Source organism: Heloderma suspectum, chromosome 8 (genome assembly GCF_057233095.1).
Source record: "Heloderma suspectum isolate Gila_16-S chromosome 8, 16-S_ref, whole genome shotgun sequence".
Lineage (NCBI taxonomy): Eukaryota > Metazoa > Chordata > Lepidosauria > Squamata > Helodermatidae > Heloderma > Heloderma suspectum.
In genome coordinates, this window is record NC_139465.1 from 41,687,679 (window position 1) to 41,701,183 (window position 13,505).

The 13,505-nt window shown below is 45.1% G+C and overlaps 1 protein-coding gene across 1 annotated transcript in view; it reads left to right on the top strand.

The window, feature by feature from the left end:
* CETP (cholesteryl ester transfer protein) overlaps positions 1-13,505 on the top strand; it is a 48,663-nt gene that overhangs the window by 13,195 nt on the left and 21,963 nt on the right. Inside the window, exons 6-9 of the mRNA XM_084812454.1 lie at positions 4,907-4,976; positions 8,132-8,192; positions 9,963-10,054; positions 12,664-12,843. Of these exons, the coding sequence (XP_084668580.1) occupies positions 4,907-4,976; positions 8,132-8,192; positions 9,963-10,054; positions 12,664-12,843 (403 nt within the window). The remainder of the gene's footprint in view (positions 1-4,906; positions 4,977-8,131; positions 8,193-9,962; positions 10,055-12,663; positions 12,844-13,505) is intronic.

A 13,505-nucleotide genomic window follows, 5' to 3' on the forward strand; every position in this document is an offset into this window, starting at 1 on the left:
AAGGTGGTACTACAGGGTTCAAACACACAGACGCATTAAAATGAATTAGTGTGTTTTAAAAACCCAGGACCCCAAGGTGCACCGCTGTAGGGTCCCCTTGGTGTGCATGCCAAGTTTTAGGTGTCTAAGTTTCATGGTCTTGGAACTATGGCACCAAGAGACAGTCAGATACACATTCTCATGTATTATTACAGATAACCCCCTGAGTGCTTTGGCTATAGAGCAACTCATAAATTGAATAAATAATTTATAATAAATAATAATATTACATTTATGTCCTGCCTTTCTTCCAAAGAGCTCAAGGCAGCATACCTGGCTCTCCTCCTACAATTTAAGAACATGAGAAGAGCCATGCTGGATCACACCAAGGTCCATCTCATCTAACATTCTGTTCTCACAGTGACCAACCAGCTGCCCACGGGAAACTCACAAGCAGGACATGAGTGCAACAGCACCCTCTCACCCATGTTCCCCAGCAATTGGTGTACAGAGGCTCAATGCCTCTGGTACTGGAGGCAGCACATAGCCATCAAGACCATCAAGCTATTGATAGCCTTCTTCTCCAGGAATTTGTCCAACCCCCTTTTAAAGCCGTCCAAATTGGTGGCCATCACTATATCCTGTGGTAGCGAATGCCATTGTTTGACTCTGCACGGTATGACGAAGCCCTTCCTTCTATCTGTCCTGAATCTCCCACAATCAGCTTCATGGGATGGCCCCGTTGGCTTCTAGCATTATGAGAGAGGGAGAAAAATGCCTGTGCAAAGCTGCCTGTAGTTCAGTTGACATTCTCAGGGCTGTGCTAAGCCAGTACCGCTGGCCCGGACCTTCCACGTGGGAGGCACGGGGTGTGCTCCGTCAGCTGAAATGCATGCCAGGGTTTGGCACTGCTCGCCTTTATTGGAAGGACTCCCAGATCTATCAGGCTGCCTGATGAAAAGGCATTCTTGGTAGCTGCTTTGCAGTTGTAGACCTCTCCCATTTTGTGGAGTAACTAAATCCGAAGCCAAAGGGCGAAACTACATGTGAGCAGTATTTGCATTAATTCAGGGGTGTTAAACCTCAGACCTGTGGGCCAAATCTGCCCCTCCAGGGCTCCCCACATGGCCAATGCCCCATTCCCCTGGTGCCTCCCCCCCACTGGCAATCCCTTGGTTGTTTCCTGGCTTTTGCATGTTTTCCCCCTATTAGGAACATCGGAAGCTGCCTGAGACTGAGTCAGACCCTGGGTCCATCTAGCCCAGTATTGCCGACACTGACAAGCAGCAGCTCTCCAGGGTTTCAGGCAGGATTCTTTGCTTGTCCTACCTGAAGAGTCCGGGGACCGAACCTGGGTACTTCTGCATGCAAAACATGTGCTCTGTCACACTGAGCTATGGCCCCTCCCTCATATTCTGAAAGGTTGAAATGCCTCTCGCAAGGCTTAGCGACTGGCAGTAAGGGCTTTAAGCTAAACAGTGCTGGTATTCTTGGCCCTGCCCCTTTTGCCTTTGGGCCTGCCCCTCCCTGGAATGCGGCCCCCAAGACTTCATCCACATTGAACTTGGTCAGAGAGAGGCTTGGCTTTGTCGTTGTTCAGTCGTTAAGTCGTGTCCGACTCTTCATGACTCCATGGACCATAGCACACCAAGCCCTCCTGTCCTCCGCTCTCTCCCAGAGCGTGCTCAAGTCCATATTCATTGCATCGGTGATACTATCTAGCCATCTCATCCTCTGCCGTCCCCTTCTCCTTTTGCCTTCAATCTTTCCCAGCATCAGGGTCTTTTCCAGGGAGTTTTCTCTTCACCTTAGGTGGCCAAAATATTTGAGCTTCAGCTTCAGGATCTGTCCTTCCAATGAGCACTCAGGGTTGATTTCCTTTAGGATGGACTGATTGGACCTCCTTGCAGTCCAGGGGACTCGTAAGAGTCTTCTCCAGCACCACAGTTCGAAAGCATCAATTCTTCGGCGCTCAGCCTTCCTTATAGTACAGCTCTTACAGCCATACATTACCAATGGGAAAACCATAGCTTTGATTATACGGTCCTTTGTCGGCAAGGTGATGTCTCTGCTTCTTACTATGCTGTCTAGGTTTGCCATAGCTTTCCTCCCAGGGAGCAAGTGACTTTTAATTTCATGGCTACAGTCACCGTCTGCGGTGATCTTGGAGCCCAAGAAAATAAAATCTGTCACTGCTTCCATTTATTCCCCTTCCATATGCCAGGAAGTGATGGGGCCAGATGCCATGATCTTTGTTCTTTTAATGTTGAGTTTCAAACCAGCTTTTGCACTCTCCACTTCCACCCTCAACAAGAGGCTCTTTAGATCTTCTTCGCTTTCTGCCATTAGGGTGGTATCGTCTGTGTATGTGAGGTTGCTGATAATTCTCCCAGCAATCTTAATTCTGACCTGTGATTCATCCAACCCGGCATTTCTCATGATGTACTCTGCATATAGGTTAAACAAGCAGGGCGACAATATGCAGCCTTGTCGTACTCCTTTCCCAATTTTGAACCAATTGGTTGTTCCATGTCTGGTTCTTACTGTTGCTTCTTGACCCTCATACAGGTTTCTCAGGAGACAGGTAAGGTGGTCTGGTACTCCCATCTCTTTAAGAATTTGCCACAGTTTGTTGTGATCCACACAATCAAAGGCTCTTTGAAACCCAGCTTGTACTTCCGGTAGTTCTCAGTTCACATACTGCTGAAGCCTAGCTTGTAGGATTTTGAGCATAACCTTGCAGGCATGTGAAATGAGCACAATTGTACTGTAGTTTGAACTCTCTTTGGCGTTGCCTTTCTTTGGAATTGGAATGTAAACTGACCTTTTCCAGTCTTGTGGCCACTGTTGAGTGTTCCAAATTTGCCGGCATATTGAGTGCAGCACTTTAACAGCATCATCTTTTAAGATTTTAAATAGCTCAGCTGGAATACTGTCATCTCCGCTAGCTTTGTTGTTACTAATGCTTCCTAAGGCCCACTTGACTTCACTCTCTGGGATGTTTGGCTCAAGTTCAGTGACCACACTATCATGGCTATCAAGGACATTCAGATCTTTCCTGTATAGTTCTTCTGTGTATTCTTTCCACCTCTTCTTAATCTCATCTGCTTCTGTTAGGTCCCTGCCTTCTTTGTCCTTTATCATGCCCGTCTTTGCACAAAACGTTCCCTGGAGATCTCTGATTTTCTTGAAAAGATCTCTAGTCTTTCCCATTCTATTGTTTTCCTCGATTTCTTTGCATGGTTCATTTAAGAAGGCCTTCTTGTCTCCTTGCTATTCTCTGGAACTCTGCATTCAGTTGGATATATCTTCCCCTTTCTCCCTTGCTTTTTGCTTCCCTTCTTTCCTCAGCTACTTGTAAATCCTCACCAGACAGCCACTTTGCTTTCTTGCATTTCTTTTTCTTTGGGGTGGATTGAGTTGCTGCCTCCTAAACAGTGTTACGGACCTCCGTCCATAGTTCCTCTGACACTCTGTCTATCCGGTCTAATCCCTTAAATCTATTCCTCACCTCCACTGTATATTCATAAGGGATATGATTTAGGTCATACCTGAATGGTTTAGTGGCTTTCCCTACGTTCTTCAATTTAAGCCGAAATTTTGCAACAAGAAGCTCATGATCTGAGCCACAGTCAGCTCCAGGTCTTGTTTTGACTGACTGTATAGAGCTTCTCCATCTTTGGCTACAAAGGACATAATCAATCTGGTTTCGATATTGACCATCTGGTAATGTCCATGTGTAGAGTCGCCTCTTGTGCTGTTGGAAAAGAGTGTTTGCTATGATCAGCATGTTCTCTTGGCAAAACTCTATTAGCCTTTGTCCTGCTTCATTTTGTACACCAAGGCCATGCTTGCCTGTTATCCCGGTGATTTCTTGACTTCCTACTTTGGCATTCCAATCCCCTATGATGAGGAGGACATCTTTTGTTGGTGTTAGTTCTAGAAGGTGTTGTAGGTCTTCATAGAACCGATCAACCTCAGCTTCTTCAGCCTCAGTGGTTGGGGCACAGACTTGAATTACTGTGATGTTGAATGGTTTGCCTTGGATTCGTACTGAGATCATTCTATTGTTTTTGAGATTGTACCCCAGTACTGCTTTTCCTACCCTTTTATTGACTATGAGTGCTACTCCATTTCTTCTAAGGGATTCTTGCCCACAGTAGTAGATATAATGGTCACCTGAATTAAATTCATCCATGCTTGTCCATTTTAGTTCGCTGATTCCCAAGATGTCAATGTTCAATCTTGCCATCTCATGTTTGACCACCTCCAGCTTACCTTGAGGCTTGGCACCCCTGCCTTAATTCATATCAGGCATAGGAGGGATGTATGTGATTTTCTTTTTGGACCCCAGTGCATGGGGAGGAGGGCCTTAAATCTTCCCTCCCCTGCCATGTTCCCCAATGATCTCACCCCTGGGCTACTATTAGCCCTAACATAAAAGCTCCCATTGGCACCAATAGGAGCTTTTTTTTTTCTGGGGCTAATACAAGCACAGTGAAGGCGGAGGGTGGGATTGACAGGACCATGGCTGGAAAGAAAGGGTTAAGCCTCCTCTCCCTGCATGCTGTGGTTCTGATAAAACTGGGGGACCCTGCACCTTTAAAGAAACCCAACCTGACATGCTTGCTAAGGATGTGTTTAGTGGTACATGTAGTTTGGCCCTTCGTATCTTTATATTAATTTTTGTAAGGCGATTCTGCTGGCCCTGGTGTCTAAAGTCTAGGATAAATGTGATTTGGGGAGCTTTCATAGGGAATCTGCTCTGTGCTGGCATTGTGACCTTGTTTTGATTTGGATTGTATATGTTTAGATCCCATTGTTGTTACTCCCTAAGAGCCTGTAGGATAGGGTAGGGGAAAAAATCCAAACATGTTGTCTTTTAAAATGGATGGTTGAACTCTCCTCCCATCTCTCTCCCATATAGTCCGGGATGGCTAAAACAGCTTTTCACGAAATTCATCTCGTTTACCTTGAAGCTAGTTCTCAAAAACCAGGTAAGAAGCATGGATGGGTCAATGATTCAGAAGCAGTAAGAACTGAACAGCTAATTAATTGGACTCCAGTATGTCAAAAACAGTGGAGCTAAGAGGCCTGGTTTGCAAGATCTGAACAGAAGTATGGTTGATCTGGCTTTGCCTTGAAAGATGGTGGAGGGCTGTAACCTGGCCTTGGATACTTTGTAAACTGGAAGAGGAGTTTCCCCAGACTATTAGGGTGCTTCCAGATGGAAGGCTCCTAGCTTTACCACTTAGAAAGCATTTGGCAGCTATTCTGCACAGTATCCGATGCTGGTCCTACCCAGACTAGGCCCATTCACTTAAATAGGCCCACTCTGGGTAGGAGTGCCATTGGATACTTGCCCTCTGTCTCTTTCTCCTTAACGGATTTTTAGAAAGAAGACGGAAAAAGGGGTGCAGTGGTGTCACCACGGTTGGACCACAGGGTATGGTTCCGGGGCTCGGCAGTCTGGGAGGGCCCCCAAATGTCCCCCTGACTAGAGGTGGCCGCTCCTCCTGCCAACCCGCTGCTAAAAGGAAGTGCCGTGGCAGGAGTGGAGCTGAGCCAAGAAGCTGGGGCCAGATCTACACCTTGTGTCATGTCATTACAATCCCATTACGGTAATGCTATATCCCTCTTACACATTTCTACCTCGTAGGACACACAATGACATTCGTTGCAGTATGCTGGATAATGTGGAATACAAAGCAGGAAATAACACTACAGAAGCAGTATATCGAATGTGTAATGTGCCCCAACAGTTATCAGTGTAATACTGTATAAAGCAGTAGTGTAGATCTAGAGCATCTCTACACCGCCTAAAAAAACCCTGCATTTAAAACGGGGCTTTCTGCTTCCTTTTTAAATGTAGGATCACGACGGACTCCCTTTACACGTGCTTCCTTTCCCCCCTCACCTTTTCCCTTCCTTCTCCCCCTTATCTGAGTCTTCCATATGTTTCACTGATCTCGCTCCTCTTCTTGCAACTTTTCCTTTTTCACAGAGGGAACTCAAGGGGTAATTTGAGAGCTCATTATCTCTGATCTATTTAAAAATGGAATAAAGGTAATTTAGTGCAGGAGATGTGCTGGAGGGCCACAGCTTCATCTAAAGGGCTCGCAAACTTCCGTGAGCGAGCAACCTCAATAGGCAGATAAAAGCTCCATGCGAAGCCTCAGCCACCACCCCCATGGTAAAAAAAGGAAAGAAAAGAAAAGAAAAGAAAAGAAAAAGGGGCTGGCCAGACAACAGGGAGAGGCTGGCCAGGGGGAACCCCCCCCGAAAACACCTTGCCTAGTACCCCCTCAAACCTGTTGGCACCTCTGAAGTGGCTGTTAAACATGGGATAGTTATGAGTAGAAGACGCCATCACCTGGACCCCACTGTGAAACTCCGTGAACAAGGCAGGCGATGCCTCCTTTGGAAGCACCCTTGCTCTCTGTGCACCGAGATTATGGGAGTTGCTGCCCCTTCTCATCCCTCTTTTCATCATCTGAATTACTCCCCTAAAGTGATTGCTTGCCCCATGTAGGAAAACATACAGATTTGGGAGCACAACATCTTAGGGGAGCCTGCCCCATCCTGGTGCCCTCCAGAACTTTCGGATTACAATTCCCAGCATTCCTGATCATTGACCATGCTGGCTGAGGCTTATGGGAATTGAAATCTAAAACATCTGGAGACACCAGGTTGGGGGAAGTTGTCTCAGGGAATGCATGCCTTGTATATTTTCTGTGTGTTTTCCCCTGTAGGGCAAATAGTCACTACAGATCAGGAAATCGGTATGGGAGGAAAAGGTTAGTTCCTACCCAGTCTTAGACTTGCTTTAATCCCCCCACACACACACATCTGTTTTTAATTTGGAAAACAAAATTCTGCACCCTTCCACCTTTTGTCTTTTAGCCCCCCACCACCACTGTAAAGCACCCCCCAAGGGCTTCTCCAAAATGGAATTTGGCTCTTGGGCTGAATGGTTCGATGCCCCTCTTTTAAACTCTAAAAATTGAGTTGTGAAGGGCTGAGGGAACAATTCCTGCTCCATCCAACTAGCTTGTTTCTCTTACCTGAACAGGTATGTCTATGACTTACCTGACCAAGAGAGAAAATAGCGGCTGTATGGACAGACCCTTTTCAGCAACAGAAGCGTAAATCTCAGCTGCGTGTTCTGGGCTTCACGAATTAATGAATCTGGGTTGTGGTCTCTGAAAACACCCCTCAATCCAAACAACACAAAGCATTACCGCAAAAGAAATATTTTTTGCTCCAACAGTATTAGAGAATAACAAAACTTTGCAATAAAGAAAAGAGCAAAACACATTGCTACATAGAATGCAATTAGAATGATTTGAAGCAACATAGAAACCATGGCTAACGTATTTCTTAGTAAACTTGAAGCTCTCTTCTTCTCAACCAATAAAGCAGTCATCATTAAGATCTTATAGTTCCCTATCAGGCAGGCATGGTTGGCAGAGCTTAGATAATCGTGTTTGGTTGGCTTCCCATTCACCCAGGATCTCTCTGGTCAACCATGTCAAAATCTTACCACTTATAACGTTCCAGTGGAGGCTGGTGGCTCTGATGTCAGTGGGGCGGTGAATCCACTCTGGGTTTCATTTAGAACCAGTCAGAACTCTAAAGGAGCTCTCAGTTCTGACTGAAATCTGGGGTGGATTTACCGCCCCACTGACATCAGAGCCACCACCCTCCATTGTAACATTCTACCTTGCAATAGCTCTTGCTCCGTTATCTTAAACACACATTCTATTCACTTAGACTTCTTGGACTCAGTCATAGGTGTTACTCATGACCACAGGAAGGCCTCTCCATAACACAGCCAAGCTTACATCTCCTCATGAGGTAATGAGCTTTTTACTTCCCAGAATCAACCAACCTGGCAAAGTTTTTTGCCCCACTTCCAAGAACACATTTTTGGAGTTAAAGCCAGCTTATAGCATACATAACCAATCACTTGGTACTTACAATTGGTATACACAGATCATTATGAACAGCACTCCTATGAAATACAATGAATTTTATCAACAATGCACATTACATTCATATTTTGTGACAGGGCCACTTTATCTTTCAAAATGTATACAGGAAAAACATCTACAGACACAATGATTTGTACAGCTCCCTTCCTCCTTTGTAGGTGTGTAAAGAAATTAACTTCCTTGCTCAGCTACTGGCAGATTTTGTTCAAGACACAGCAGGTAAATGCAGACTTCTTTTTTATTACACACACTGTATTAAAAGTTTTACCCTCGCTCAATACAACAAAGTCCACTTGCGGTCTCACATGGCACAGTCTGCTCTACAGCATGAGGGCTCTGTCGCTTCATCCTGCTGAACTTGTGGATCTGGAATGTATGCTTTGCATGCATGAAGTACCCAGCTTAATTTCAGGTGACCCTAGTTAGAGATCGAAAATAGCAGGGCTCAAGGCGACAAATTTTTTCCAGAGACTTTGGAGTAGGGATGCTAGAGAAATTCGAGGCAGTCTAAAATGAGTTTGGATTTCTCAGAATCTGACCTCCAGAATCCCCTGCGGACCAGCCTCCTCAGGCCACGGGGAGTCCATGCACTTTTGGAACTTTTATTTTTTACTTTCCCGAAATTTACGCAAATTTATTTGTAGGAAAATACGCACGTTTCTGTTGAGACATATGCCATCCCGGAAAATATACGTGGGGAAAAGGTGAATGGAATAGGGGACAATACACTAAATGTTACATACTAACACAAATTACGTAAATTGTTGCTAACCCTCTTACAGAAATATTTGAGTACTTTTCTAGATAACGGGGCAGGGGGATTCGAATCGGTCTGTGAACAGATGCCAGAACAAATGACACTGCACAATCCATGAAACACACATGGGATGGATTTCACAAAATTTGGACATCCTTACTTCGGAGGTCTACTTTTTCATCTAATGGGCCATATAAGGGAGGGCTTTGGGGCTATAAAGAAACGTGGGAATATTCCACAGAAGATCAAATGCACTGGAGCTTGGGATGTGGAAATCAGCAAAATCCGAGCTCACTGAGGTCCAAATCCCACCTCCAGAGTCATTCCAACTCCTGTACATATCAGATTATGAGCTTTGTTTTTTTCCTTCTTGCATGGAAATTCACATGTGCATTTCCCCCAAATATAGCATCAATTGTGCACATTTTTTAATGTATGCATGTCCCCCATCAATGAAAGCACATTTATGTGCATTTGTCAAAAGTTCAAATTTTTCCATGTACATTTTTCAGATGTTTGCATTTTCAAACACGCATCGCAAGCTCTACGGACTTTGACCACAGATTGCATTCAGGTCTGGGAGGTGCAAACTTGATAAATTTGGGTCAAGAACAAATGGAACAAAATACTCATACATTCCTAATTCGAGGCCTGCTTTGCATGTTCATGGGGAAATGCCCTCCCCAAACCCTAGGACATCCTAACCTCTGGGCCTGGGATTCACAGGAGGTGGAGGAGTTGAAAAAAACTCTTCCAGGCAAAGCTGGGTCCTCTGGCTGAGCTCTCAAGAGATGTTGTCTCAACAGAATGCTGAGGCCAACTGAAACGTTAAGTAGGTTAGTAAGGTCTGTGCTTTGGTTGGCCCTGCCCCCTTGAAGGAGCTCTCTTCAAGAGACCTTGTCCAGTTCTACAAGTACTGGCTACTATAGTGTGGAGGGGATGGGGATATTATTGAAGGATATTATTGAGATCTGCCTGATCAGAAGAAGGCAGAAAGGCCTCACCCTCAAGCTGCATGGGCCCAGGAAAAGGTGGGGCAGCCTATATCTCCTTCTCATCTGTATTTTCCGCAGGATAACACAAGGAGCTAGGTTTGAGGGTCTTGCCATGGGGCTCCTTGGCAACAGCCAGGACCACCAGGGTAGACAGCTGTCCTTGAAAAAGGAGCTTTCTTTATTCTTATTTTAGATATATTGTTGGGTTGAAAAACTATTTTCTTAATTTTCTGGCAGCATATTTTCTCCAAGATGAGGATATAGGACTGGATATTTCTCTGGCGTCATTCCCTGTAATAAAAGCAAATTACATAGAATCACATCATAAGGTAAGGAGATATGTCCACATGGCAAATCTGCCCATGTAGAGCAAAAGGGTATCATTGTTGACGATGCTAGCTCAATCTTTTTATAGCCAATTCAACGGAAGTGTTTGCGATTCAGCCAACCCAAAAGGGTGCAATATCCACATAATAATGACAATGAAGAGTCGTTGAGCACCTAGAAGACTAAAGTGTTTATTTACTTTATCAGATGCATGAGGCATTATCCTTAGATGGCAGGTATATATACACATGGCTGTAACAGGGAAATGTAAAAGGTGGGGTTAAATGGTAACAAAATGCAAAAAGTCTGTGACAATTCCATTAGCACTTAATGTATGCAGTATAACCGCAGTGACCAATTACAACAGCAGTAATTGTGATAACATACAATAAGCAAAGGTTGCTGTGTCAGCCATAAGAAAAAATCCAGAATCCATATTAGTGTGGTACCTTTATTGGGATAACTCAAAGGTCACAAAAACTGTGCAAGCTTTTGAGATCTCCAGATCTCTTCATCAGGCAAGAAGTTACAAAAAGAGGTAGGGGTGGGAATAGGAGGGGAAAAGGTTCACTTGATGTCAACTTAGCACTGCTAAGTAAATTAATACCTCTTGTGGGTCAGGAAACCCATTGTCTCTATTCAAGCCTAAATTAATAAAATCAAACCTGGTGATTACTTCTAATTCAGCTATTTTATGTTGGAGTCTATTGGAGATTCTCCTCTGTTGGGGAATAGCAACTTCCACAAGGGCCTTTGGTATATATTTCTGACATCTCCAGTTAAAAGAATGTCAGCTGGTACCAAAACTGGGAACCAGCCTCTACCCTTACCAGTAGAGAGGACTGGAGGGATGCAGAACCTCTTTCAGCCTGAGGGCCAAATTTCCAATTTGGAGAAGCTTCCAAGGGCCACATTCCAATGGTGGGCAGGGCCCGAAAGCAAAAGGGGTGGGACCAAAAATACCTGCCTGTTTTAGCTTAAAGCTCTCACTGGAAGTAACCAAGCCTTAGGAGAGGCATTTCAATCTTTTAGAATGGGGAAAAACTGTGCAAAAGCTGGAAATTACCAAACAATTATAAGTTATCGTAAAGGGGGTAGGTGATCTAGGGCAGGGGTCCCCAACCCCTGGGCCGCAGACCGGTAGCGGTCCGTGGCCTGTTAGGAACCGGGCCATACAGCAGGAGGTGAGCGGTAGGCGAGCATCCCTGTTCTTCAAGTAATAGGCTACGTAAATCTTTACGTAGCCTGTTATTACTGCAAAGAACAGGGACGCAAATGGCACCTGCTACGCCATTTGCATCCCTGTTCTTTGCAGTAATAGGTTACATAAAGATTTATGTAGCCTATTACTTGAAGAACAGGGATGCTCGCCTACCGCTCACCTCCTGCTGTACGGCCCGGTTCCTAACAGGCCACAGACCAGTACCGGTCCACGGCCCGGGGGTTGGAGACCCCTGCCCTAGATCAGCGGTCCCCAACCTTTTTGGCACCAGGGACCGGTTTCGTGGAAGACAATTTTTCCACGGACCAGGGGGGGATGGTTAAATGTAAGCGCATTACATTTATTCTGTACTTTATCTATGCTGGATGCCATTTGCATCTGCAGTCTGGGCGCAGCAGGTGGACAGCAGCGGATGGACCCGGACCAACCGCCGCCAGGTAGGTTCCGTCCCAGGGGGATTTCAGGGGGTGATTGGGGGAGGGTAGTAATAATAATAGAAATAAAGTACAGAATAAATGTAATGTGCTTACATTTAACCATCCCCCCCCCCCCGGGCCGTGGAAAAATTGTCTTCCACGAAACCGGTCCCTGGTGCCAAAAGGATTTGGGACTGCTGATCTAGGGAATCCTGGAGGGGTTATTGGGACCCCAGGTGGGCCAGATAAGATTTGGCCTACTTGGCCTGAGTTCTACACCCCTGCAGTAATGGAATAAATGGACCAGTGGCAGGCCAATTACTGGATTTCCCAATGGGACAAATGCATAAATTGGTGGCCTCCCAATTATGGAATCACCTTCCTGATGAGGCCTGCCTGGCGCCAACATTGTTATCTTTTCGGCACCAGGTTAAGACCTTTCTCTTCTCCCAGGCATTTGGCAGCATATGATAAGTTTTAATCGATCCTGGATTGTCTTATGGTTATGGTTGTTTGCTTGTGATTGCTTGTTTGAAGTTGTTTTAGATATATGTTCTCTTGTGTGTATTGTCTGTTTGTGGGTTTTTAAAAAAAAATTAAATGGCTTTTAATCTCTGTATACAGTATTTTTAATGTTTTTGGCTATTGGGCGGTATAGAAATGTTGTTGTTGATGATGATGTAAATAATGTCTCCAGACCCTGCCAGCCAGAGTAAACAATACAGGGCTAGATGGACACGTGGTCTGAATGAGCATTGGGCAGTTTCCTGTGTTTGTATTTCTGTGTGTGGTAAGAGTGCTTTTTTCCCCCCCAAACATGAACAAATATGTTGGAGAATTTTCCTCCATGGCAATGATCTGTGCCTAGGAAAAATATAAGGGGTGCAGCAGCCCTCTATTCTTAAGAGCTTTTTAGGTAGCATCTGCAGTAGGTCCAGTCCATAAAGCACAATGCCTTCTGTTCTCCTCAAAGGGCCTCCTCCTGTACAAGAACACTTCCGGTGTCTTCCATCCTTCTGTGTTCACACCGTCTCTCCTGTCCGAATCCCGAATGCTCTCCTTCTGGTTTTCAGAACATGTCATCAACTCTGTGGCCTTCGCAGCCTTTCTAGATAAACGTCTGGAATTAACAATCACAGGAGAAGAATTAAAGGTAATGATTGTGGATGTCATTGGAGCTGTTACTACTGGGAAAACCATAGCTTTGATTAGACGGACCTTTGTCGGCAAGGTGATGTCTCTGCTTCTGACTATGCTGTCTAGGTTTGCCATAGCTTTCCTCCCAAGGAGCAAACGTCTTTTAATTTCATGGCTACAGTCACCGTCTGCGGTGATCTTGGAGCCCAAGAAAGTAAAATCTGTCACTGCTTCCATTTCTTCCCCTTCTATATGCCAGGAAGTGACGGGGCCAGATGCCATGATCTTCGTTTTTTTAATGTTGAGTTTCAAACCAGCTTTTGCACTCTCCTCTTTCACCCTCAACAAAAGAATCTTGAGATCCTCTTCGCTTTCTGCCATTAGGGTGGTATCGTCTGCGTATCTGAGGTTGTTGATAATTCTCCCGACAATCTTAATTCCGACCTGTGATTCATCCAACCCAGCGTTTCTCATGATGTACTCTGCATATAAGTTAAATAAGCAGGGTGACAATGTGCAGCCTTGTCGTACTCCTTTCCCAATTTTGAACCAATCGGTTGTTCCATGTCTGGTTCTTACTATTGCTTCTTGTCCCTCGTACAGGTTTCTCAGGAGACAGGTAAGGTGGTCTGGTACTCCCATCACTTTAAGAATTTGCCACAGTTTGTTGTGATCCAC